This window comes from Sparus aurata, chromosome 9 (genome assembly GCF_900880675.1).
Source record: "Sparus aurata chromosome 9, fSpaAur1.1, whole genome shotgun sequence".
In the NCBI taxonomy this organism is placed as follows: Eukaryota; Metazoa; Chordata; class Actinopteri; order Spariformes; family Sparidae; genus Sparus; species Sparus aurata.
The window spans coordinates 21,873,332-21,900,452 of NC_044195.1; the positions used below are offsets into that span (position 1 = coordinate 21,873,332).

The following is a 27,121-nucleotide window of genomic DNA, read 5'->3' on the forward strand; positions in this document are numbered from 1 at the left end:
TGAAGCACAGTGGTGTCTAAATAAAGCGCAAATGTAGTGAAAACGGCTCTGCACATGCCACTGGCTAAGACGACAGTGTGGACTGATACTGATGGCATCTATGGAATAATTTTCCTGTTGCATAGCAATTTTCTCCTTTCAGCTATATTTACTTCATAAGCTGAAGGTTTTTGTAATGTATGGCCAGAATTGTTTAGTTAATTTTAGTAACCCTAACCCAAACACATATAGAGAGTGAAGAAACAACAATTTTGATGTCATGTGAAGGATGTTGATGTACTTTGTCATCAAACTGACCTCACTCAGTCTTGGAGGCTGTGTTCAGTCCCAGTTCTTTGTCCAGCCATGTTCACTCAGGCTACCAAATCTGTCAACTGTGGTGACTCTTTCTGTGATCTGAGGTCTAAGTCTAGATGCACTCTAGGACCAGTGGCTCCACAGCAAACTGAGCCATGAGCTAATTAGCTAATGGTAGATTAGCTAAAGCCAAGGATAGCAAGCAAAGATCAGCAGTTGTTGGTTACTGAGGTGATATGCTGCCCTTACAGTTTTGTAGCTACCTTAAAATTCTGGCTGAATTCTACAAATTGAACCTTTAAGATATATTTTTCATACCCTAAGGATTTAATTTTAGGTACACTATTTTTTGAAATGCTACCATTTGGCTTCCTCCACTGCCAGAACAGTGCTAAGGTTCACTGCTATGCCGATGACAATCTGCTGTATCTGTTTAATGTAAATCATGCTTTACTAGGGGAATTAAAGAAGGACAGATGCCGGCAGTGATTTAAAACCAGACTTGAAGCTTATCAGAGTTCAACTTGTCTCCATCCATATTACTTCCTGCTACAGTTCAGCTTCAGCTTCTGGTTGTAATGACGTAATGACAAACACAGGAAATGTCACTTTCATAAAACATAAAAAAAATAGTTTGGAAGAAGTGTTGCTCTAACCTGGCTCCTTGAATCATAATCAACAGGTAGTTTCACTCAGAGGTGTATAGCATTTAGATCTGAGCCCTGTTGCATATGTAGTCACAGTGGGCAATAATCATAGCAATGGTATTTATGTGTTTCTTTTTAGAACTAATGTAAAATAAAAAATGTTTAAATTGCAGATAATACACACTTTCCTTCCAGCTTTTTGAGGGCCTGTGATTATTATCAATATTCTCACACTAGGACACAGCTTTTACTTGCTCAAAACCAGTAGAAAATACTTAACCAATTGTCCAACACAGTACCTAAACAGTTTGGAATCTTGGTGAAGGGATCATAACATGGAAAGTACAGTTAATTTTTTAAAAAGTAATGCAATTCACATTTTGAATCCTGTTTGCTTAATCTACTCAAGGCCATCGAGCATTGAAAAAATGAAAAATGAAATAGTGTAGTGCAGGTGCTTTTATACAGATGGACTGAATGATACAATTAAGCAATTAGCCTTCTATTATGCTCTCTGACATGTATAAGAATGTGATGCAGGCCCAGTTGACAAAAGGAAAAGAGACTTCATTATGGGACATGCATGGCAGAAGCTTCAGTCACTAAGAAAAGAATATAAAAAATGTATCAGTAAATAGGTTTGGAAACTTTGGTTGAAAGCACAAATTCAATGACCCTGACACTTGTGCATTAGTGCAGTATGTAAGGAAAAGGAGAAGATAAACTCTCATGCGACTATGAATGCCAATATAGGACGTGATCAGTTTGTGTCAGCAACAACAGACTGACAACCACACAGAGCGACTGTTATAGTGGGGTTGCAGTGCATAAATCTCTCATTAAATAACAAATCCTCCAAATTACATTTAGATTTAGATTTATTGTCACAGTGTGAGATTTGTTTTCACTGCCAGTAGAACACAGAAACATACATATGTAGAGAATATACAAAATCTTGTGCTCACAACAGGCAGTTTGATCAGAATTGTTACGACAGAGGGAACAAAACTCCTGCTGAAGTGAACTCTTCTCCATTTGAAGGTCCTCTGACAAGATGTTAGTAACAACAAAAGACGTTGTTTTTCCATGCGCTCCAGAATGACACAGAATATGTTCTGTTCTGCCATTGTGAGCAGGATGACATTTGTCTGTGCCCTCCAAAAACTTGATCTGTTTGATGATGTGATACCACTATGGATAGGTTCAGAGGAAGATTGTAGTTTGTGTTAAATAAGTACTGTGTTAAAGTTAGAGAGACAAAGACAGTGGTTTGTGTCAAAATGATTTGTCGAGATTTGTTAACTGTTGTCTTGTTGTCATCATGGTCCAAAGATTTGGGGACCTTCTTCATCATGGTCGCTAAATATGGTAACCTATGTGATCTTGGTCACAGGATTTGGAGAGCTTCATAGTTATCGTTCCAAGATTTGGGGACCTCCATCATCATGGTCGCAAAATTTGGGGACCTTCTTCATCATGGTCGCTAAATTTGGTAACCTATGTGATCATGGTCACAAGATTTGGAGATCTAAGTAGTTATTGTTGCAAAATTTGAGGACCTTCGTCATCATGGTCGCAAAATTTGGGGACCTTCTTTATCATGGTCGCAAGATTTAGGACCTTTGTTGTCACGGTCGCAAAAAGGAACAGATAATTGTGGTTAGGAGATTGACTATGGTCATGCTTAAAAAAACAAACAATGCAGATTGTCGTCGAAATGGAAAGCACACAGCCGTCTCCATCGCAAAGTCTGATGTTTTGTTAACCCATTTATCCACCCTGATTGTCTCGCTTGATAATATCATCATTACTTTTTATTTCCATCACAATATGGCCACTAGAAGGATTTCTCATTTGACCATAAGCATAGGTCAGGTTTTTCCCCCCACCCAATTATTTCTAAAACCAGTTTGTTCAAGACTCTTTGATCCTCTTTGGCCCTTCAAATCAACTACTACAACTCTCTACTTTGCTCCTTAAAATATAATTTCAACATAATACTTTATCTAAGCTTGACCTTTGGGAAACTCCTCTCATCATGTTAACTTCAGCTGGGTAATACCTCCAACAAACTGACAAGATGTGATACATCTCCAGATATATGTAAACTGCTACAGCCCTCATATTCACAGCTAGGCAGTTTTCGGATTTCATTGATAACTTCTTTGGGTTGTACGGGCCTAACCTCTTGCTACAACTCTAACCTTTTAATCCGATCTGAGCCCGAAGACAGCCTCAGATACTCACGCGGGGTGAATTTTTGGCAGCCTCACTTAAAAAGTACGTGTGGCAGGGCTTTTGCTGTGATAGGAGCCCTGTGGCTTTGTAAAGCTTAGACTATAAGTCAATGTCATCCTTCCAAACCACCCCTCAAACCCCATCAGCACAGACAAAGCCTTTCCACAAATCGACTTGCATGTTTTATTTTTGCCTTATTAAAAAAAGATACAAGCGGGGAAAGGAAAGGGAGAGAGAGAGAGAGAGAGAGAGAGAGAGAGAGAGACAGAGAGAGGGGAGGGGAGGGCAGACACAGGAGACGTGGGTAGAGGGCATCACAGAGGAATAAGCAAATGAGTGCACGGGCAGACGTGGAGGCAGACAGGCAGGGAGACAAAGAGATGGATGAGTGGATGGAAGATTGTTGAGGAGAGGAATAGAAAGTTCTGAATGCTGCTGCGGCAGGCTGTGCTGACGTGAGGAGTGTTCCCAAACACAGTTTAGTAGCGACTGCAGACCCACTGCATTACCATACTGGCACGAACACGCACACACACACACACAAAAGCTGTGCCTGAGGGAGAAAGCTGCTCGCAGGCAGAGCTGAATAGAATGGCAACAGAATCTCCTGTTCTGGTCCTGAAGAGGTCACTGTGTACTCCAGCACCATTCGACAGCGTGTTAAGGTGTGTGTCTGTGTGTGTGTGTGTGTGTGTGAGAGAGTGTGTTTGCTACAGGTCTGTGTGAGCATGCATTGTGTGTTTTCCTGTGTGCATATGTGTTTTGTTTTTTTTTACCCTCTACAGGTGTAAGTGTGTGTGTGTGTGTGTGCGTTCACTAGTGTTCTTTGTGTAATGGTGTGCATTTCTGTGTGTGTGTGTGTGTGTGCGTGTGTTTCCCTTGCACAGGTCGGTCCTCTCCTCTCCTCTCCTCTCCCCTCCTCTCTCCCCTCCTCCTCTCCACCATTCTCCCCTGTTCTCTCCAGCCTCACGGAGCTAGGTGCGTATCATTGGATCAGTAGCGGCTGCCTGCCACACTGTCCAATCGCATCTAGGGAGAGAAAGAGAGACTCGGGGAGAGTGAGAGAGAGGGAGAGAGAGAGGGATAGAGAGAGAGAGAGAGAGAGAGCGATGGGGGAGGGAGGAGAAAGAAAGGAAGAGAGGGAGAGAGGGAGATTGATCATTTGAGCGTCCTGGGCCTCGCGTTCCTTGGAGAACATTTTTTCCACTACTATCCGAAAACGTCTTTTTCTTTTTCCCGTTCCCACCTTTTTCTCGGACTGAAGGCAGATTTATTTATTTATTTATTCATTTATTTGTTTTTTCTCTCTCGCTCTCTTTTTTTGTGGGGGGGTTATTCTCACCCAGGAGACGTGCCATCGCCACCACCACCACCACCAACACCACCTCCACCAGCAGCAGCAGCGGCGGCGGCGGCAGCAGCAGCAGCAGCAGAGGAATATCTCCCCATATCCCATCCCGGGCACGTCGGATAAGCTGCAGCAGCGAAAACACGAGGCGAATATTGCGGTGGACGGGAACGGGAACATGCTCCGTGGGATTTCACACCTCTCGTCCCGGCTGGGTACGGTACATCCTTACATTTTGTCAATAGATGATTCCTTTTTTTTTTTTTTTTTTTTTTTTTACTGCAGCGAGGATGCAGGTTGAGGCTTTTTGCATATGTGTGTGTGTGTGTGTGTGTGTGTGTTTTGCCGTAGTCAGCTCTAGTGCCGATAGAGATTTAAACAACCCCCCTCCGACACACACACACACACACACACACACACACACACACACACTTTCTTCTCCCTTTTGCCGTTTTTTTTAAAAATTAAGAATTCAGACAGCGCTTCTTCATCTTCTTCTTCTTCTTTTTCTTCTTCTCCTTCTTCTTCTTTTTCTCCTTTCTCTCTTTTTTTCCTTCTTCCTTCTGTATAAAAAACACACGAGGGGAGGGTGGCAGGCGGGTTTGCCTTGATAAATGGAGCGTTATTCATCAGCGTGTGTGATCACCACTGGAATGTTAACTAGCACCTTGGACAGCCGACACCAATACAATCTAACATGGGAGGAGCGATAGTACTGATCGCTCCTGCACTCTAATATCTTTGTCGCTTTGGACGTGCGCCCTAGGATGTGCGGAAATTGATGTTGCTCCCATATCGGTGCGCGCGCGCCTGCTTGCCCGCGCGTGCGTGTATGTATGTGTTAATATTCTGTCCCAAAGGCCGTCAGAGAGAGAGAGAGAGAGATAGCAGTGTCGGCTGGGGAGCAGCTGTGTGTGTGTGTGTGTGTGTGTGAGCACCAAGAAAGTGTGTATGCATTTTTATTGTTTTGTTTTGTTTGGAAAACATAAGAGAAGGTGCGCATGCAACAAAGTGTGTGTACGTGTGCGTGTCACAGGCTTCCTACCTTATGCTATAGGCAGGTCAGGAGCCCCACGGTGCAATAAGGGTTTAATTAAGCATGTGACGTGACTCCCCCCCCCCCCCATCCTCCTCAACCGGGTCCTGTGATCTGTGAAGCAGTGTGTAGTGAGGATGTGACATATGTCTGCGGCTCATACCGGATACACACACTCTCTCTCTCACACACGCACGCACACACATATTCAGAGACACACAGAAACCCATTCCTGTGTGACACAGCAGCCCTGACACCGAGTTAAGCTGAGCGGACAACATCTCGTTTGCCCTATCTATCCCTTGCATATCTATTTTTAACGTGAACAGCAGCGAGGTGGCACAGCCCATTCTTTCTGATGTGATGTGTAAGCATGCTCTGTGTGTATGTGTGTGCGCGCGTGTGTGACATTTTATTTATTTTACACTGATTATTCTAATGAAGACTAATTAAATCCCTCTGCGCCTCTCTTTCCATGTCCCTGCCTCTCTTTTCTCTTTTCCAGGAGGCACTTTGGGCTTGTTATGGGGGTGACCGGAAGGAGAGAGTGACAGAGGAACAGTGATGCTACTGTTTACATAACGAGAGACTCACACACACACACACACACACACACATACACATACACACACAGATACACATACACAAACACACACATGCTCCAATTGCCAGTCCAGGCCATACACACTGGCTTAAACACTTCCACACATACATACACACACAGACACGTATTCAAGGGACTCTCGGACTGAGTCACCACACACTCAGAGGCACAGAATCACTGACTCACACGCAGGACCGAACACACACAAGAGGAAAAGGTTGTTCGGACTGTGTGTTTGGTGTGCTATGGGCCAGGCAGAGCAGCAGCTGTGTGTGAGTGTTGGATACCTCTGAAGGGTCAGCGCAACTGCAACCCATCTCCCTCCCCTGATCCTTTCCTCGTCCCCTCTCATCCCTCATCTCCCAGCTACCCCTAAACACGCCATCATGTCCGAGCAAAGGACCAGGAGAACTCCCTCTCCCTCGCCTCTTCTCCCATCCTTTTCTGCCATCCTCTCCCTCTGCCTCTCCCTCTCTCTCTACCCGGCCTCGTCATTGGGGCAGCAGACTGTGCCTGTCATCTCCACCGTGCATGGCCGTATCCGGGGTATCCTGACGCCGCTGCCCTCCGACCTCCTGGGGCCTGTCATCCAGTACCTGGGAGTACCATACGCGAGGCCTCCCACGGGGGACCGGCGCTTCCAGCCGCCCGAGCCTCCCTTACCCTGGCCGGGAATACGTAATGTGACACAGTTTGCTCCCGTTTGCCCGCAGTCGCTGGATGAGAGGAGCATGCTGGGAGATATGATGCCGTCTTGGCTCACAGCCAACCTGGATATAGCGGCGACGTACCTCACGCACCAGAGCGAGGATTGTCTCTACCTCAATATCTACGTCCCCACTGAGGAGGGTGAGTGAACCCTGCCACCTCTCTAGCTTCAAGCAGTGTTCTGGGGACCGTATTTTCCTCTGAGAACAACTTGTTTGTTCACTTTTGGAAAAAATAAATATTGCAGAGTTTCTATAATTACTTCATAAATATTGTAAATATTGAATTTCTTCTCCAAAACTACATAATGCCCCTTTGATACTAAACCACACATCCGTTTTCTCATACTGTCCAGAGATGCAGCTCTGGATTCCCCCTCTGTCTGAGAGGCTCTGTTTTAGCTCCTGTCTCTTTAAGGCACTCCCCCTCCTTAATACCCAGTCTGCTGTGATTGGTCAGCTCACACATGCCTGAGCCAGCACTGCTAACAACAACAAGGCAGCTGTGCTAAATCAATTCTTATGTGCCAGACTAGCTAATTGGCATCAATAATGCAAATGTGTGACATGGTGACGTAGCGTGATGTCACAACGTCACAGAATTAAAGTCTGGGCGACTGAGGACGCTTTTCAGGAGCAGTGTTTTGTATGGGCGAGAGGAGCTTCAGCTTTTTAAGATACTTTATATGCACAAGAACATATGAAACACTGAAGTAAAATAATAATAGGTCTCCTTTAAGGTTCATTTGGGCAGCAGTAAAATGGCACTTGCTAACCAGAGACGACTGCAAGAAGATTTTGAGAACACTTTGTCTCCGGCCAATGATTAAAACATGCAAGTGTCCTGACAGGGCACAGACATGCCCTTGTCAACTAAAACAAACAAAGGTTTTTTTTTTTTTTAAGTTGACCCCCCTCCAACCAGCTCCATCCATCCCCTCCTTGTTCACGCCGCTGGTCGAACCGACACTTAAAATGCAGACACCTGCGTCAGTGGCCGAGGGGTTGACGCCTTGACTTGTGGAGCAAAGTGGGAAGGACACAGGCTCACTCATGCATACATATTGGTTCATACACATGCATGTCACCCCGCATGCACACAAGCACACACACACACACACACACACACACACACACACACACACACACACACACACACACACACTATTGCAAGCATGAACACAGCCTCATTTTATATCCACCCGCTAGGGAGATACGAAGCATAGAGAAGCAAGGCCGCCACAGACTTTCTCTGCTTTTGTATGTATTGAGCCAGCAAGTGATTAAAGGCTCAGATACATACAAATGGACAGGTGGACACACACACACACACACACACACACACACACACACACAGTGGAGGCAGAAGGACAGTGGGTGGATCTGTGCACACGCATGCACAAAAATGATTATTTGCAGCACTGGCACCTATCTATCCATCCATCTATTCTGTATCCATCTTTTTCTTCTCTTTCCCAGACATCCATGAGGAGGGGGGTCAGCGGCCGGTGATGGTCTACGTCCACGGGGGCTCGTACACAGAAGGCACCGGGAACATGATGGATGGCAGTGTGCTGGCAAGCTATGGCAACGTCATCGTCATAACCCTCAACTACCGCCTCGGAGTACTGGGTAAAATAATCTGTCTTCTATATCTGCGTAATTTGCTCAACACGTAGGTGCTTCACGGTTTTATGAGTATATATAGTGTCCTCAAACCTCTGAATCGTATGTTTTGATCATTTTTCATCCTTTTCTGCAATGCAGATACATTCAGTGTATCTTGACAACCATATAATATACTGATAGATGCTGGACTTGGATGGCTGTTAGGTAGACTTTATTAGAAACCCCCCCTAAAATGTGTACATGTAGGAGGCATTCTGTGAAACAATCCACGTTTCAAAATGGCTCTTTTTTAGTGCTACACCACCACGCTCCACCCTTTGAGCAAGAACAATAGCAGTGCAATTACTGCCAAGGTGCTCTGGGTATTCTGATAATATCACTGCAGTATCACACACCTACTGTTTGGTAATTTGCCTTACATTAGGGGGGCTAAGCTAAAGGGTAACAAATGGATAATAATTGGAAACGCACACATCTGTATAAGTTGGGAATGTAGTAGGAATGTGAAAAAAGAGTGGTTTGACGAAAGCTGTTGCAGCAGAGATAAGGTGGCGTGGGATGATGCTTTCCTCAGCGCTGTTATTCTGATTCAGTTTTATTTTGCTTTTGCCCTGGCATTGTCAGATCTTCATTCGGTATTGTGTATTTATAAGCAAAGAGCTATAAGATGTTAGAGCATTGACGCGGTCTACTCCTTTTTCCTCACGCTCACCATCTGGATTGTTTAATCCTTCACCGAGCTATAAAATGTGTAAACCATGAGCGAGTTGATTTTACCCAGAGTGCTTCTTTTTTTTTTGTTGTTGTTTTTTTTTTTCTTTCTTTTCGGAGTGGAAACATGTTCAGTATGGGTGTCCCTGGTGGAAATAAACCCCCTGAAGCCAATTTTTCTCCACACTAGCATTGACTCAAATCTGATCCTTTTTTTTTTTTTTTTTTACCCCCATGACTCTCTGACTCACTGCGCTCTGAACGGGGAAAATCTGATTCCCTGTGGATTTTCTAATTTTAGACAGCCATGCAAAGCTCACAGGCTGAATAAATAGAATATCTTAGAATCCCGGCGTTTTGTAGCTGTAATTATAAATATTACAAGGCCTGTGTGGGGCAATGGGAGGGTTAAAACGCACTTTAGAGGCAGCATTTATCGTGCTACACTGAGGGCAAGAGGATTGAGAGGGGTTTGCTTGAGCACAGTATGGCTTCATATTAAATTAAGTCAGATGCAGGGGCTGCGTATCATTCCATTGGCTGGGTTAAATCATGCCCTCATTCTCATTAGGAGTTGCCCGCAATTTAATAATTCATACGAAGGAATTAATTAAAATCTGCCAGCAGGTTAATAAAACATACACTATGCTTCTTTGTAATTAGTTGTGTGATTTGGTCTATTCAGCAAAATGACTTAACCCACATACCATTTTCACTTTAATCTTCTTAATTATGTGGATTTATGTTACATAAAGTGACTGATGTCTGTGAGTAAGGCTTTTGATAAAATGTTTATAAATGTACTAACTACGAGGGGAGAAATTTTAAAGGAATCATTCTGGGTTGCTCTCTCTTTAAATTATTCAACACAGCAATTTTGTTTGCCATCTTTTTGTGCCGTTTTAGCACATTTTGTCGATCGTGTGCGCACACAAAGCGTGTGAATAGTGTATGAGATATGTTTCTGCTGCAGAGGGAAGGTTTCTTCTGGTTTCTGCTTTGATTAGAGAGCAGATTGAGCGCAACTCCTCTCTGTTTTAAAAAGACAGTTTTTGAAAATCGAATAAAAAGAATAAAAAGTTCAACCAAAAAAAAATGATAATAATTTGATCTGAGTTTGAGATTTAAAAAAAAAAAAATTTCTGACTTTTTTTTTAAAAGGCTTTGGAGTCTTTCATTAGATATTGATTTTAAAAGAAGGCATTTGCTTAGTGGGCGAAACAACTGTTTAATTCTGACCTTGAGGACAAGATGCTACGGTTGTAATCACCATATCGAGCTAAACAGAGCCAATCCTGCTTGCCTTTGTTTTGTCCTCATCTCCATCTTCTGTGTTTACACCACCTCCAATACAATCACCACCACCACCACCAGCACCACCATCCTCCATCCTCCATCATCTCGAGTTGCAGTGTCGCCTTTCTCTTCTTCTTCCTCCTCGTCATTGCCATCATAAGTTGGATGCATGAGGTGAGCCAAAATGTGCAAAGTGTCCAATCATGCACGGCATTATTCTTTCTTAATCTTACTGAAACATCTGGAACCGGGGTGTGTTCTTAATGAACTTGTATGAATTCAGACATTTACCAAAACCTTACTGTGGAAGCAGATTATGAAGTCATTCTGAAGCTAATATAATTCCTTTCCATGTCCATTTAGCATGGGAGAAATTTCAGAGAAATGACAAAAAAAAAGAATGAATAATGAAATGTATTATGTCTTAACGTCGCCCTTCCTGCTAATTATACTCTTATATGTTGAGGTTCACAGAAATGAGCTTCTGCAGTAATGAGATATACAGTAGTGGAGTGAGTCCATTAGGATCCTTTGTGTTTACTTAACAGCGTCAGCAGTAAAGGGACTGAGGGATGCGTTTGTAACTGCATGCGTGTGTAGGTTTATGTCCGATGAATATGGATGGACCTTGCTGATTTGATCACATTTTCGAGAAATTACGGGGGGGGGGGGGGGGGGGGGGGGACATCGGTTTTCATTAGTTTTCTCTTTAAATCATCCAACAAGAACGTACATCCAATCACCTTCCTGTGTGTGTGAACATTGTGAGCATTGTGAGATGAAGAAAAAAATCTTTTGTTCGACTTATTTTTACAGCTCAATTCTCCACAGAGCATTTTATTAAGTTGTCTACCATTCGCAATAACATCTCTCTTTCTGTCCGCCTGCAGGATTCCTCAGCACAGGTGACCAGGCGGCGAAAGGGAACTACGGCCTGCTGGATCAGATCCAGGCACTGCGCTGGGTGAAGGAGAACATCGCAGCATTCGGAGGAGACCCTGGCAGGGTCACCGTGTTTGGATCCGGGGCCGGAGCCTCCTGTGTCAGCCTGCTCACCTTGTCTCACTACTCCGAGGGTGAGGATGAACAGAAAGGCTGCTTTTTGTTTCACGTGGGAAGGTTTTAAAAGGTACACATAGAGAGCAGGCAGATCTGCAGTTTGGCACCCATGGTGGTTGGTAAGTAGGTGGGTGCTGTGAAAGCCGTGACATTTAAGGTTATGAAACTTTTCAAAGTCTCCAGTGGACCGGTAAAGCTTTCATTTACCGGTATAAACGCCTGAATGAGCCTTGTGAATAATACAGCCCGTGACTCATATAGCTAAGAGCTGTATTATTTAAAAATGTTAACTCTTACGTACGTGAACCTGCTGCTCTAAACATGACCTGTCATCCTGGTGAATAATGTATGTCTGCGAGATCAGTTGGAAATTCATGTTCCGCATTTGTTTATGGTTGCAAATGGATTGTGTAAGAGTCCAGCCATATGGTTGTGTGCTCATGCATGCGTGTGTGGGTGCATGTGCATCCATAAATGTACATGTTTGCGCCTCAGTACGCACGCTTTATTCACGCAGATTTTTATTCATGTGTGTCTCAGACCTGTTTCACAGAGCCATCATCCAGAGCGGCAGCGCCTTAGCCAGTTGGGCCGTCAACTACCAGCCCAGCAAGTACGCCCGGCAGCTCGGTGAGAGGGTGGGCTGCGGCATCGACGACAGCACCCAACTGGTCGCCTGCCTCCAGGGCCGGAGTTACCGCGAACTTGTGGAGCAGAACATAACGCCGGCCAAGTATCACACGGCTTTTGCCCCGGTGATTGATGGTGATGTTATACCAGATGACCCCCAGATTCTGATGGAGCAGGGAGAGTTTCTGAACTACGACGTGATGCTCGGGGTTAACCAGGGCGAGGGCGTGAAGTTTGTGGAGGGCATTGTGGACTCAGAGGACGGTGTCACGGCTGAGGACTTTGACTTTGCTGTGTCAGACTTTGTGGATAGCTTGTACGGATACCCAGAAGGCCGAGATACGCTGAGAGAGAGCATAAGGTGAGCCAGTCTGTAAATATCTTAATTTCTCTAAGGTGTGCAACATTTTGGGGAAATGTACTTATTCACTTTTCTGCCAAGAGTAAGATGAGAACATTGAAACCACTCGTACTCTTACCTACAGTCAGCGAAAAGTTGTTTAATCTTAGCCTAAAGCCTGGAAACAGGGGGAAACAGCTTGAATGTCCAAAGGTTTTTTTTCGGTTTTTGTTATTTTTATTAATCGATTAGTAAGCTAAAATGTCGGTGGTGAATGTATTTTCTAACTTTGACTAGTTTTTCCCCCATGTTTTCCCATGTTTCCTTTTAAACAAACCCTCTGCTGTTGCAAGCATAATCTGATAAACATTAGATTTTTTTTCCTAGGATGGCAAAGGAATGACCCACCCTACTCTGCCACTGATTGGCCAATGCTCCTTGCCTTTGCCTTTGCGAATCATACCTTTGCCATCCTATGAAAAGAAATGGTGCACGCAAAAAGAAAAGTTTAACTATCGTCGAGAAGGTGATTACGAGTATTTCCTTGTATTTCCCTTAAATTAATGTTTAAACTTACACATGAATACTTTTGACTTTGAGGTGGGTTTGTAAATACCCTGTAAAATCTGACAAAGTGACTTTACAAAAAATAATTGAGGAAACCGATAACCTCAAAATTACCAAGAAAAAATATACTAATTGTTGTTAAAAGTTTCTAGCTCGTGTAAGTTAAATGTAATAGTCTGCTTTACTTGGTCATTCTGAGGTAAAAGAAAAGTCAACTTTATAATATACAGTGTTTGCATAGACAGTATAAAGTGTAATACCTTTAACAAAAATAAATATTCTTAAAGATTTTTTAATAAATAACTGACAGTCCTAATCAATTTACTAATAGAACTGATCGAGTAATAGGCTAATTTTAAATGTCTTCGCTTAAGGTTCATGTATACGGACTGGGCCGACCGTGACAATGCAGAAACCCGGCGGAAGACTCTGGTCGCGCTGTTCACGGACCACCAATGGGTGGCGCCGGCGATCGCCACAGCCGACCTCCACGCTCAGTACGGATCCCCAACCTACTTCTACTCCTTCTACCACCACTGCCAGAGTGATGCCACTCCACCCTGGGCTGACTCTGCACACGGTGACGAGGTAAGATGACGGACCGGTTTGGGTACTTACTAAACTCTAAAACAGATCGGGGAAAACAATGGTGGCTCTAGGAATATTAACACAATAAATCAGGAGCTCCTCAAAGTGCTGCTCCATATTAACTTAATAAGTCAGATCAAGCAGCTCTCCACAGCATGAGATATTTGAAATGTGAGTGGAATTTATTTTTAGGCAGATTTTGTTTTACAGCTGTCGTGCCTACCTGTTACCTACTGCTGTGATTACTCTAGTTTATCACAGTATCCTTTTTTTTGGTATTTGCTCATAAAGCTTCGATATTGGTTTAATTTTGAATAGCTACACAAGTTTATGTCATTGCTCTGCATATTTGTGTGTGTGTGTGTGCATGTATTTGTACATGTGGGGGTGGATTTCAGTCCAGACGATTGGCAATGACGTGTCGACCTGAAGATGAATTTACTGACCTGAGTTTAGGTTCACTGCTGTTACGCATGAATCAGTTTCTGTCTTCACCGGGAGTGATTCAGTTATGGTTCCGGTTACTGTCTAGAAAATGAATGTAATCTGTTGGCAGAACAGTAAGCTTTCATAACGTGTGTGTGTGTGTGTGTGTGTGTGTGTGTGTGTGTATGTGTAGGTGCCCTATGTGTTCGGTGTGCCCATGGTGGGACCCACTGATCTGTTCAACTGTAACTTCTCCAAGAACGACGTGATGCTGAGTGCTGTAGTCATGACTTACTGGACCAACTTTGCCAAGACCGGGTAAGCTATTAAACTGTACACTGATGTGAGACGCTGATTTCAAGTGGAAAATCCCACCGAGAACGTTTTTTCTCTTTGCCTGACTATACTCTATAAAGAAAACAAACAAAGCGTAGCTTCAGCATGATTCAGTCTCTCTTTATTTCTGCTTCCTTAGACGCAGATATTGTGTTTCTAATGTCTGCTATTAATATCTAATCCCCACCCACACGAAGAGAATGCGTCACGATAGTGAATGAAAGCGAGTCACGTAATCATGTTTTAATATGTAAGGAAAATGCACAGTGATAGTCATTCTTCATCCCATTGTGTTTGAGTCTCTGCAGAGACGTGGTTTTTGGCAACGCATTGTGCTTTTGCTCTAGCTGTGGGCAGCTTGCTCACGATTTTACAGGAACAAACCTCCTCCAAGCTCCGAATAAGACAGCCAAGACTCAAGTCTTTGGTGCCGTCCAGATAAACAGCGAGTGCTTGATGAGTTTTCTTTATGTTTAATTTGTTGGACTGATTGATAGTAAACATGGGCGTGCGTGGTCTGTAATTATCTGGCACGGTTCACACGGAGAGAGGAGGACAATCAAACAAACGGAATTACAGGGAGAAGATAATTATTATTAAATAGCATTAAAGTGGAAGAAGGCAGCTTTTCAACCCCAACCACCGGCTGTAACTACAGTTGTTGAAAAGACAGCGTTCGCATCATGGCTTCCACTAGCAGCCTGGCTACCGTGTGAAGCAAAATAAGTAAGTAGGCAGGTTTTGTTTATTACTGATCCAGTAGTAGAACCGTCTTGTGTAAGAGGAAACACATATCAGTGTGCGAGCGGACTTTGACACAACACCAGAGCGATGGAGAGATCGAGTAAATGCTAATCCATTCCCTCTCGTTTTATCTCGATATCTTCGACTTCTTTGTCTCCTCCATCATCAGGGTTCTTTTTCCTTTGCAGAGTTGAGTTGCCACAGTTATTCCAGTTGTTCCACCGTTACCTGGGGATAGTGACCGGGGAAAACAATGCCTCGTCTTGTTTTTGTTGTGCTACACAGGCTACCTTTGTGCTGTAATTTGACCTTAATTTTTCTGGGAAAAATCCAGCATTCTGGCAGACCATAGTGAGAGTGAGGCTTCTAGGGAACCAACCTAGATGCAGCTGTTGGACAGGATCTAGGCTTCGGTTGTGTCTGAAATCATCCCCTTGTTCACTGGTCCCTACTCACTGTGTAGAGAGTCTTCTATTGCAGACTATACACTGTCAGAAATAGGGGCATTTCTGTTCCCCAAGGTACAGTCTACGCTAATGTACCCCCAGGGCTAAATATCAGACCTAAAGATAACTATGTGTACCTTTTGATTGCCAAAAAAATGCATTTACTGTATGTTCTCAAGCAGTAAAAGGTTCACATACGTACCTTTTTTAAAAGGTTGATTTTTGACAAAATTGCGACCAGAGGTAGAAGACTTGTTGTGTTTTAAGGTACAGAACATAAGGGTACAAATACGTCCCTGATGTCAAGGGTCCAACACCTGTACCTTAGAGGGTACCGCCCCAGTGACCAGCCAACCTTTTCTACAACGTAAATGTAGAAATATAAGCTTTCTTTTCCATCATATTTTTCCATTTAGCGCGATGCATGATGCGAGGTAGTGCTTTGAATGTGACTATCGGGGTCTTGCAAATGATATGTTATTGACGATGCAGGAAATATTTAAAAAATGAAATATTTTGTTAATTTGAATGAATGATAATATCGTGTACATAATCCAGTGTCTCTTAAACTATTTCTGTTACTTTACTGTCTCGCTTTCTTGTAAAAGCAGGCAGTAGTGCACCGTAATGCTGGATAATAGCACACCGTGTAGCTGCTAGTCATTGACTTATTACTGCCGCGACCAAATCATGTCATAAGCAAAACCCGCATCTGGAAAGAGTTAACTTGACAGAGTGGGAATTTTTTGGATTCTGTAAAAGAAAAACCATGTTGGTTAAACAAACTCTGTCGTGAGTGTTATTCATTAAATGAAGAAGAAGAAACAGAACACACGAAAACCAAAGTTAAAGATGAATTTGACCTACAGCATTTAATAATAATATCATTATAATGATATCGATATACCCAGTAAAAATCTGATACGTGACAGCCCTATTTTAAACCCCCCATAACTGTTAAACTATGATGTAAGCTTTCCACATTTAAGATCTGCACCAAATTGTCCTCAGATACCAGCCACATAACTACGCCTGTTTTTCTTCATCAAGATCCATCAATAATTCCCTGAGAAATTAATGAAAATGGCGAAAAACCCCCAATCTCAAAATGTTAAAGAAAATGTGAAAAGATTTCTGGGTCCCTCCTCTTAATGGGGTCCACTCCGGGTGGAGACCAGAGTTTTTGGGGTAATCCGTTCAGTAGTATTTGCTTAATCCTGCTCACAAACAGACAAATGGACACAGGCAAAATCATAACCTCACTGGTGAAAAAATCTTTTTTTTTTTGCAGAGGAAGTTGAAACTGAGTGAGGCTGAGACTTTATGAGGCATCTGAGGAAAAACACTGGAGTGTTGGAGCAACAAAAATAATGAGCTCACAGACGAAGGATCTGGTATTATAATGTCTTTTCTCCTCAAAAGGGCTCTGATGTCTGTCGAGAAGACAGTACTTTAGATACAATCATAAAAGCAGCACTGCAGACTAATTTAGGCGGGGAGTGCACACAGGTTCTCCGTCATGTCAAGATCTTGACAGGGCCTTTCTTCTTCTTTGGACCTTGACTGAGAAAGTTAAAGAACCTCCTGCTCTTGGAAAAGTCCTTGAGGGTAGCCAAGGTAATGTCCTGAAAGAGGAATGAGAGATCGGCCACTGTTTGATAAATCTTCTCTCGCGCTGCATCCTCATTCAGTCATGTCTGGTGCCATGACATAAAAAGCTTATTCAATATGTTAAATTGGAATTAAAACGATCTGCCGGGAGCTTCAAACACTTCCACAGATGCAATTTATTAAATTGAATGTGAAATGAAAACTACAGTGGCTGTAGTCACACATTAAAACTTAAAAAACCTGACAATCCACACTGATAAGAGTACCTTTTATCTGCCCACTCTGACATGATATACAAGATAAAAGTAATTGTTGAGGATGGACCCTCTTTCGCCTGTGCTCGAAGTGAGTAATTACCAGTAATTAATCCAATCGAGGCTCACTCCACTGAGACCTCCTCAGATTTACAGAGACATCTGCAGTCTAGACCTTGATCTAAATCACCACAGAGCCTTGCTATCTCACAACATGCAGAATTAGGACGCCGTTCTCACGTAATTTGACTGTGGCTTTAAAGGAAACCTGTCCGGAACGCATCAAGTTAGCTGTTTCAAGCAGCGGAACAAAATAACCAAAGAGGGCTTGAGAAGATTTCAGCGTGCACTTCAATTATCAGCGGGGAAGTTTCTCTGAAGGAACGTTTCACTCGATTGAGAGTGTCTCCGATGGTGATGGAACTCTGCGACAGCTCAATTTAACAGGGAGGGTATGATGCTCCCTGATGTATATTTTGTAAGCCTCTGCGTGGGCGTATAAATCTTCAGCCCGTCTGTGTGTTTGTGCGCCTGTAGGTCTTCTTAAATTTTTTTTTTTATGCTAGCTGCCTTTGTGTGCTGTTCATAAGGTGTAGATTGACAAGTGAGCGCATAGCGTGTCACCGGCACGTCTGTGAAGATGTGCTGCTGTTTGATTCGCGTCAAGTTCGCTGCCAACACAAATAAGTCGGTAAATCAACAAATCAATGCCCGTCTGTCTGCATGTGTCAGAGGGGTGATTTTCACTATGCCACATACACATATTCGCCTCTTATGAGAATTTTTTTTTTGCATTTTTTGTAGTTTGTGAGAGGCCTAAGAAGATGGAAAAAAAAAAAAATCAATGATTTACAACTAGACCACCTTTGAGCATTTGCACACAGGAAAATAAGCTTATTTTTCTTTGTACAGATATTTTTCCGCCACTGGTTTGCCTTGTGTTACTGTTATATTGATTAGAAAGACGTGTGCCAGCGCTGGTGAAACTGTTGGCCAGCACTCACACTACAGGAGGACGGTAGCCAGCTGAGAAAAAGTCTTCACAGCAACTCTGTTAGGAGGCTCTGACATTTGAAAAACTCGGAAGCATGAAATACTGGTATTTATACTTAGAGCAACATTATGTAACCTTTTTTACCCTAAAATAAAAGCTTCAGAATCATGTAGCTGGTTCAGTGTCTTGTAACAGGGTGAATGGTGTTTCTGCCTCAGCCTCTCCGCCTCCTGTGACTTGTTTCTGCACTATGTAACTTCCCTGAGAGGGTCGGATCACGGTGTTATTACATGTTTGCTTCAACACACACGTTTTCAACACATAACATTGTTATGATGCGATGAGCTCAACAAATTGTTGCACACCTGAGATTTGTATTTACGACAGTTTTGATGCAGTCTGTGTGAAAATGGAGTTTGTTTTCATTGTGGTTTACTTAATCCTTTTTCATCATATATTTAATCTTACCTGGTATTCACATGCTCGTTGGATGGTCCCCTTTCCCCTGTTGGGAAGTTGTTCGTCCATGAGCCTTTAAGTTGTGAGGATGTGTTGTATTTTATTTAAAAGAAATTTTAAGTTTGAAGCTTTTCACTGCCTGCAAGCTGTGCGCTAGATTTTCTGTAAGCACCAAAATAATGCTTTATGACACTTGCTGTCAGGGTAAATTCTATGAATTACTTTTTTATTTTTCAGCATTTGATATTTAGTTTTTAAAGAGATTTATAAAGTGTTTTTGATTTGGTTGCTCTGTTGTTGTCAGCGGTGCTGGGTCAGGCATGTGTGAGCTTACCTATCAGAGTAGAATGGGTATTGGGGGGAGGGCCCTTAAAGAGACAGGAGATGAAACAGAGCGTCTCAGAATGTGTATTCAGGGGAATACAGCGCTGCAGTTCTTAGACATTATAAGACAACCAATGCGTTTCCTAAAAATTATAGCCCGTAAACCTATTCTAGTAGTAACCCAAAATAAAATGATGAACCTGAAAATGAACATATATCTCCTTTAACTTGTCAAGATTGTTATATTTTAAACATAGTTCTCCTTTCTTACATGTATCTCTTGGCATACGATATTTGTAGACCAAAGAGTTCAGAGGAGATGAAGACAAATGCCCTGCCCAACACAAATGATTGATGCCTGCTTTTTGTTATCAATGAATTATAAAACAGGTCCAAAAAACTTACATAACAACCACACACAACCCATCTAGATGCAAATAAATAACTCATTGTGTTTCACTCTTTCCAGTGACCCGAACCAGCCGGTCCCTCAAGACACCAAGTTCATCCACACTAAACCAAACCGCTTTGAAGAAGTGGCCTGGTCCAAGTACACCCCGAAAGAGCAGCTGTACCTCCACATTGGCCTGAAGCCTCGTGTCAGAGACCACTATCGTGCCACCAAAATCTCCTTCTGGCTCCAGCTGGTCCCTCACTTGCATCATGTCAATGAGCTCCTTCAATCGGTGTCCTCCTTTACCCACAGTCCCTCTCCACAGGACGACACTCCGTATTCATATACCAAGCGTCTGGCCAAAGGTTGGCCGCCCAGCAGCACGCGTCATCCAGGTTCACAAGGAGGTACTCCACAGCCGCCAGAGTCTGCTCTGGGCCAAGGTGGAGAGGAAAACGGGGTTCGCATCCCTAATGAGGACTACTCCACTGAGCTCTCAGTGACGATCGCAGTGGGAGCGTCACTGTTGTTCCTAAACATCCTGGCATTCGCCGCTCTACTGTACAAGAAAGATAAGAGGCGTCTGGAGCATCGCCGGCCACGTCCGCTTCCTCCCCCGAGACGGGACATCACACCTGCGGATGTCGCTGCCCACCTGCAGGGGGAGGGACTGATGTCATTACAGGTGAGCCATGTAGACTGTGTGTGGCTTCTGTGTGCTTCTGTATCCATACAATGAACATGATTATGCATATTGTTAATTTTGCCAGTTGAGGCTGTGTGTGTGAGACTGTATGAAAGAGTGCCTTCTCTTGCCAGTGGAGAAGCTGCCAGCAGAGCACTTCTGCAGAACACAGCCTGTCATCAGCAGACATTATCAGTGGGAGAGTGTGTGCACTTGCGTGTGTGTGTGTGTGTACTTGTGCGTGTGTGTTCTTTTGATGCATGTGCATGTGTGAGCTGTGTCCAATTGCCTGAATTGCTTCCAATTGCCTCCAATTCATCCTCTGACTGTTTGGCCTATCCCGCACTCCGTCAGTTGTGCTGAAATCTCTCACACTGAGTACTAAATGTCAGGTCTTTTTTTTTTTTTTTTTACAGCTGACAAATCCTGTTAATTGGCAATTGAACCACAGCACTGTAGCCGCACATAGCATCTGCTTTTGTTAATTGTGTTTTATTCATCTGAAATGTAATTTATTTTCGTGTGGTGTATCCCAGTGGTAGATCTGATGTGACAGATGAAAATCATGCATAGCGTTTTTGTATCAGCGTAATGATTGTCACAGACTGTGTCCTAGTGTTATGCAGAATTCTTACCATGAAAAACACATAATAGCCAAGCAGTGGATGACATTAAAATCAGTCTAATCCAGATGGAAGTTTTTGATGATGAGTAATAGTCATGATGTAGTTTGAACTTGAGCTGAACTCTGTATTTGGTTTGTGCTCTAGCTGGTGTCAGGCTGGCTCTGAAACAAATTTGATCAAGTGATCACTCAATTTACTCCCAAAGTTAAGACTCTAAAATGTTTTCACAAACTTTAATGTGTCATGGTGGTGATTTTAAAATGGTTATGCATCAAGCTAACACACAGATAGGGTGGTCATCCCTTGTGTGTTTTCATTATATTATTATCAGGCTCATCATTTTTATTTCTCAGAAAACACAACAGTTTTCTCGTACTGTCCAGTGTTGCAGCGCTGTATTCCCCATCTGTCTGAGACCTTCTGTTTTAGCTCCTGTCTCTTTAAGGCCCCCCCCAATACGGCTCTGCTCTGATTGGTCGGCTCACACAAGCCTGAGCCAGCACCGCTAACAACAACAGAGCAGCTGTGCTAAATCAATTCTTACGTGCCAAACTAGATGCTAGGCTTAACTCTTGCTAATTTTTGACATGGTGACATGGTGTCATGTCACAAAGTCACAGAATTAAATAGCGAGACTAATAATGAATTTCAGGAGCAGTGTTTTCTGTGGGAGGGAATAGCTTCTGTTGATGCTTTCAAGATCTGATAAATGATTTTCAGACACAGTGTGAATCAAACTAGCCGCCACTACATGTTGGACTGATAAATATTAATTATTTTGTCTAATTATGTAACGATTTTCAGTGGATTTCATATCGTGAATAAATGATAACACACCCCTAAATTATCTAGAATTGATCATTCTAGATAATTTGATTAAATGAATAACAGTGACACAGTTTATATTATTGAACCTCAGTTATTCAATTTTTATACATGATGATAATCATAGTTTCCATGATATGTATTGATATGAAACAATCTTAACAATATTATAATTGATTTTGTCCATATGGCCCAGGCATTTTAACTTGATTAGTTGATAAAAAAATAATCAGCTATTATTTTAATAACTGAGTCATTGTTTAGGCAATTTATTAAGCCTTAATGGGAAAACAATCTCTGGCTCACACAAAACATGCAACTAGAACATTTCACCGCAGCTTTTAGGAAGGTGTGATTGCGCATTTTCCCCTATTTTACAACATTTTATGTAACAAAATATTGAGGATTTATTAGAATATAGTTAGAGAGACCAATATGGGTTAAAGTCTCAAAACAGTCTGGAAAATGAGGACTGCAAACATTACTAACTTATTTAAATCCGGAAGATTTTTGCAAAATACAAAATACAAATAATGAGCCACATCTGGCTCACCTAACTTCTCCAGGATACTGCTTGTTTCCCAGCAGCATAATGCTATGATGTGAAATGCCCCAGCCCGCAAGCTGATGGGAGTCATCCCTTAGGTTTGTGATGTGTAAAATCGAGCTTGTCTGAAGCCACACTGTCATTAGTGTGCCGCAGTTCTGAAGTAGTCTTAGCCATGGCGTTAAATGCTTATTCTGCTCATGATATATCTGATATTATATAGATACAGTATGAATAGGTTAAATCAACTTGATTTTCATTGGAGAGGATCTTTAATAAGAGTAAAGTCAGTTCATTAATGAATAATGAAAATACTCCCTATGGGGCAGCTTTAGATCTGACGATTTGGTGATGAGCCTGAGATTCAGTTTCTTTCCTCTTCTGTCTTTCTGTCCCCGTTGCTTTGTGTCTACCTTTCCCCTTATCCACTCATCCAACCTTCTTAGGTGAAGCAGCTAGAGTGTGACGCCGCATCAGCAGACGAGAGGAACAACGCTCACCACCATCACACTCTGGACACGCTGGACGCCCTGGACGGCTTGGACACGCAGGACATCTACAGCACGCTGGACACTGTGCGCCTCACCTGCCCGCCTGACTACACCCTCACCTTGCGTCGCTCACCTGATGACGTCCCCCTCATGACCTCTCTGACCCCGGGGTCGCTGCCTGTGACCCCCGGGTCGCACCCTGTTACCCCGGCGACGCCGATGACCCCCATGACGCCCGGATCGGTGGTGGGGATGAGGATGGGGCATCCGCACCAGGGATACACACACCACAGCCCATATAGCAATACACACTTGCCACACACACACATCTCCACGCACACACACTCCACCACGCGTGTATAACCGCTGCAAGATACATACTGGGACATAATTATAACACACACTCACACATACACACACACACACACAGACACACACATACAGACACATAAAACAAAAGACTTAAATACCTCTACTAATTACCCTGCAGGATTGTTACAGATGGAGTGACAGAGAGACATTTTCAGTAACAGGAAGAAGAGGCAGACAGCTGTGTGTTGCATGTTGGGGACCTGAAGACAAACCGGATCCCAGGAGATGCAGTTCTATGCATCAATCGCTCGTAAACCTGGATCAAGACGAGCCAAGACATCCATCAAAACGTCTCAAAAACCTGCTTTGGATATTAAATCTGCTTTTTCTACACCTGAGGAGGAAGAGGAGGAGTGCCGTGGCGAAAAGGGTCAGTTATGGATCGCTTTACATCTCCTACTGTACCTGTGCTGCACGGGGAACTGAGCAGAGCAGATGTAGACGCAGAACTGAGCTAAGGAGTACCACACACAGACAGACTGCTGATGTCAACTTGAACAACCTGTGAAATGTGAATGTAGCATTTTTTTTCCATTAAAAGATCAAAGGCCCTATCTGCCAAGGATCAACCTAAGCTGAGGAGAAAATAACAAAAATTTCGGCGAGAGACGGATGTAAAAAACAGACAGAGAGGAAAGGAGGGATTCAACAAAAAAAAAAAACATGAGCTGAAGGAAAAGTTTGTCAGATGGCGGGATAGAGATTAAGATTTTATTGAGAGGGATTTAACAGCTGTGAGTGCGAGAGAGACAAAGTGAGATGGAGTGATACGGAAGACAAAGTGTGCCAAGTGACAGAAATTAGCTTCAGAGGAAGAGAGGGGCCTCCGAAGTGTTGTCAGACTGACTGAAGAATCACTCTAACCAGCTATGTGTTCAACTCTTGTAAATAGAATGGAAAGATACAGATGATATATTATGATTTATAGCATTTACCTGCTCTTGCATTAAAACATGACTTATTTAACCACATTATTGCTTTCATTTCAGATATTACTATATTATTGTATAGATGTCCTGAAGCAAAGGCTGGTTGTCTTTCTATCTCACCCACTGTAATATGTACACAGTACCTTTATTTAAAAAGGCTATATTTGCTATGCACAGTCATTAAAATTACTCTTAGCTATGTAAACATCTAGATACTTGTTTAGTAGTTGAGGTATAGGTCATTCTCCACACCATCCTGTCTATTCGTTTGACCATCAGATGATGAGCTAGTACTGTGTAGATAATGCAATATCGGTTTGATGATTGAGCACCAGCCAAAAACCATGACCCCTTGAGCCCTAACCCCTTCCCCCGTTGTCCTTCCCTCCTTGTTCCCTAAGTATCTTCTTAAAGGCCTTGACCCTTCATCTCCCAATAAACTTAATTAACATCCCCGCAGACAGGCAGGTGGTGATGATTCAGGGGGGTCACCGTGTGTCCCAGAGAGTCAAGAATGCTTTTTTTTTGTATTCGTTTGACCTTTATGTTTCACACCTTACCAGGGGCGCCAGTATTTAAGAGCCCCTGATTGAACTACCTATTGCTGACTGAAACCTTGTCCCCCTTAAAGGCTCCGATCAAAAGAACTTGTGCCATTGCATTTAATAAATAATGTAACTTCTCTTTCTCAGAAAATAATATTTTTTGAAGCTTAAAATACATGGATCTGTCACATACGTTTTAAAGCCTGGAGTTTGGTGTATCACCTGCCACCACAACCCAGTAGTCAGAATAAATGTTGGCGATGTACGCTTCTCCAAACCATGGATATGTTGAAACTTCTGTGTTTCTTTAGGCTAAGTTTTCAAATGTATCTCCTGACAATGCTTATGATCAGTTTAGGTTAAGGCACAAAAAATGTTGTGCTGTTTTGGTCGCTTCAAACACTGCAGGAGATGTTACGACTTCCTGTCAAATGTTTAAAATTTTGTCACAAGTTCGGAAATTGTACTGAGGTCTTCTTAAGAATATACAGTGGTGTCATGCCAACCAATGATGACAACAACAACAAGCTGTGGTTTCATACTTACAGATGTTGAAACACACTCCTGAACTGTGGTCACTGGCTTGCTCACCTTATCAGCCCACCAATACCATCTCTACCCAACCTGCTGATATGAAGGTCAAGCCATAAATATGTAATGTGAACATGCTACGACATGTTTTGAAGTCATGTCAATATTGCATGTAGCCTATTACAGGTATAAATGTGAATAAATGCCAACATCTTATCCTGGCGACTGGGCGAGCCACCATGTTTGGAGTTTTTTGGAGTCCAATTTGGTTGATGAGGTGGTGCTTAAGAGGGATGATCACATCTTTTGTGAGCTAGTCTGACTTGGCATCGATGGCAAGCGCACCTCCAAACATACCGACTTTAGAGCCTTAACATTCTCTTAATGGAGCATTCTTCCATTCTTCTTTCCAGTAATGCTTTAGAAGATATGAAATCAATGATTGAAAACCTCAACCAATAGTCGTGGAAATGCTGATTGTATTCATTTCAGAGAGAAGTTGGAGGTTTTTTTCCGCTGACTCCGCAGTAAGCGCTCGAGGGCGGTGGTGGTTGCTGCCATGTGTCATCATAATAAGATTCGCAGCATTCATAAAATCAATTTCAACCAATTCGTACTGACAATCCATGTGGCAGAGATGTGGTACTGTCATGGCAGCCAGTAAAAAAATGAGAAATGGTCGACCGCATCTCGCCATAAAGATAACCCATTATAAAAGGCAACGAGATAACCAACCCCAAACTCACATAATTTGATCCTAACCAGTAACTCATCCTTAATATTGTAACTTTCCTCTTTTATCCTCTCCCCTCTGCCCCCGTCCTGTCTCCCCCCCTCCCTCCCAGCCTCGTCTGTGCGACTACATGCAGCTTTGTCACAGTGAGGCCTATTTAACCTCCTCTCATCCTAAGTAACTTCTTCATGAGAGATTTTTTTGTTAATTGTCAACAGAATACATGAACAATGAAAGCTGGAGACATTTGTGGATGGTAAGCAAAGAAACTTTTACAAAAATGATATAAAAAAAACATTTAACGGATGTGTTTGATTGACTGAATATTTTCTTTTTCATCTGGGTTTATTGACTCAGCGGATGGCTGGATTGTGTCAAGCATAAAACATTTCTGCTGCATTTTTGAAAAATAAAAATATCAGTATTTTACAATTTATGAGCATTTTAAATGTCTTGTATGTTTTAATTCCGAATATTTACGGTGGTGTTCGCAGAAATCAAGAGGGCATGTAGGGGGTAATTTGGCATCCTCTGTTTTTAACTCACCAGTGATTCCTTTACTCAATGACACACAGTACACATGTTCTTTGTTTTGTTTTTTTCTTGGTCACTGGGCTTTTCTTTTTTTCTTGAAAAGTATAAATGTCCAACTAAGTCATTTAATTTATACTAATGGATAGTTTCACATTTAGGACATACATTTATTTTCTTTCTTTCTGAGAGGCAGACAAGAAGAAAACCTCCCTGACATCTGTACGCTGATTTTGAAGCTATGGCCAGGAGATTGTGGGCTTACTTTGTGATGAAACACTGAAAAAGGCTAAAGTATGAAGACAGCCATAGCAGACAGAAGTTGCTGGGGACTGAAGGGCTAGTCCAGCATTTTGGGAAATACTCTTGAAGATGTTCTTGCCCAGAATTAGCTGTAGATATTGACACAACCCTTGTGTCTGCACAGAGGGGTACCGATCTTCCTGTATCACACTCAGCAATGTCTTTCAGTTTCACAAAAGCGATGCACAAATATGTCTATAAACTATGGATTATCTTCATTTTTGCTCTATAGCACATATGTTGTCCGATTACCGAAGCCACTACTGCAGCAAAGTAGGGAGATATCACTATAAATCATCACGGAGCCGGCAGCCCCTG

The 27,121-nt window shown here is 42.7% G+C and overlaps 1 protein-coding gene across 1 annotated transcript; it reads left to right on the top strand.

Moving 5' to 3' along the window:
• The first annotated feature begins 4,113 nt into the window (after nucleotides 1-4,113).
• On the top strand, nucleotides 4,114-26,405 carry LOC115588290 (neuroligin-4, X-linked-like). The gene is made up of 9 exons (XM_030428790.1): nucleotides 4,114-4,745; nucleotides 6,072-7,019; nucleotides 8,357-8,509; nucleotides 11,404-11,589; nucleotides 12,113-12,563; nucleotides 13,484-13,697; nucleotides 14,317-14,441; nucleotides 19,761-20,370; nucleotides 22,815-26,405. The coding sequence occupies exons 2-9, from the start codon at nucleotides 6,557-6,559 to the stop codon at nucleotides 23,220-23,222; spliced, it is 2,610 nt and encodes an 869-aa protein (XP_030284650.1). The 5' UTR covers nucleotides 4,114-4,745; nucleotides 6,072-6,556; the 3' UTR covers nucleotides 23,223-26,405.
• Nucleotides 26,406-27,121: the final 716 nt, after the last annotated feature.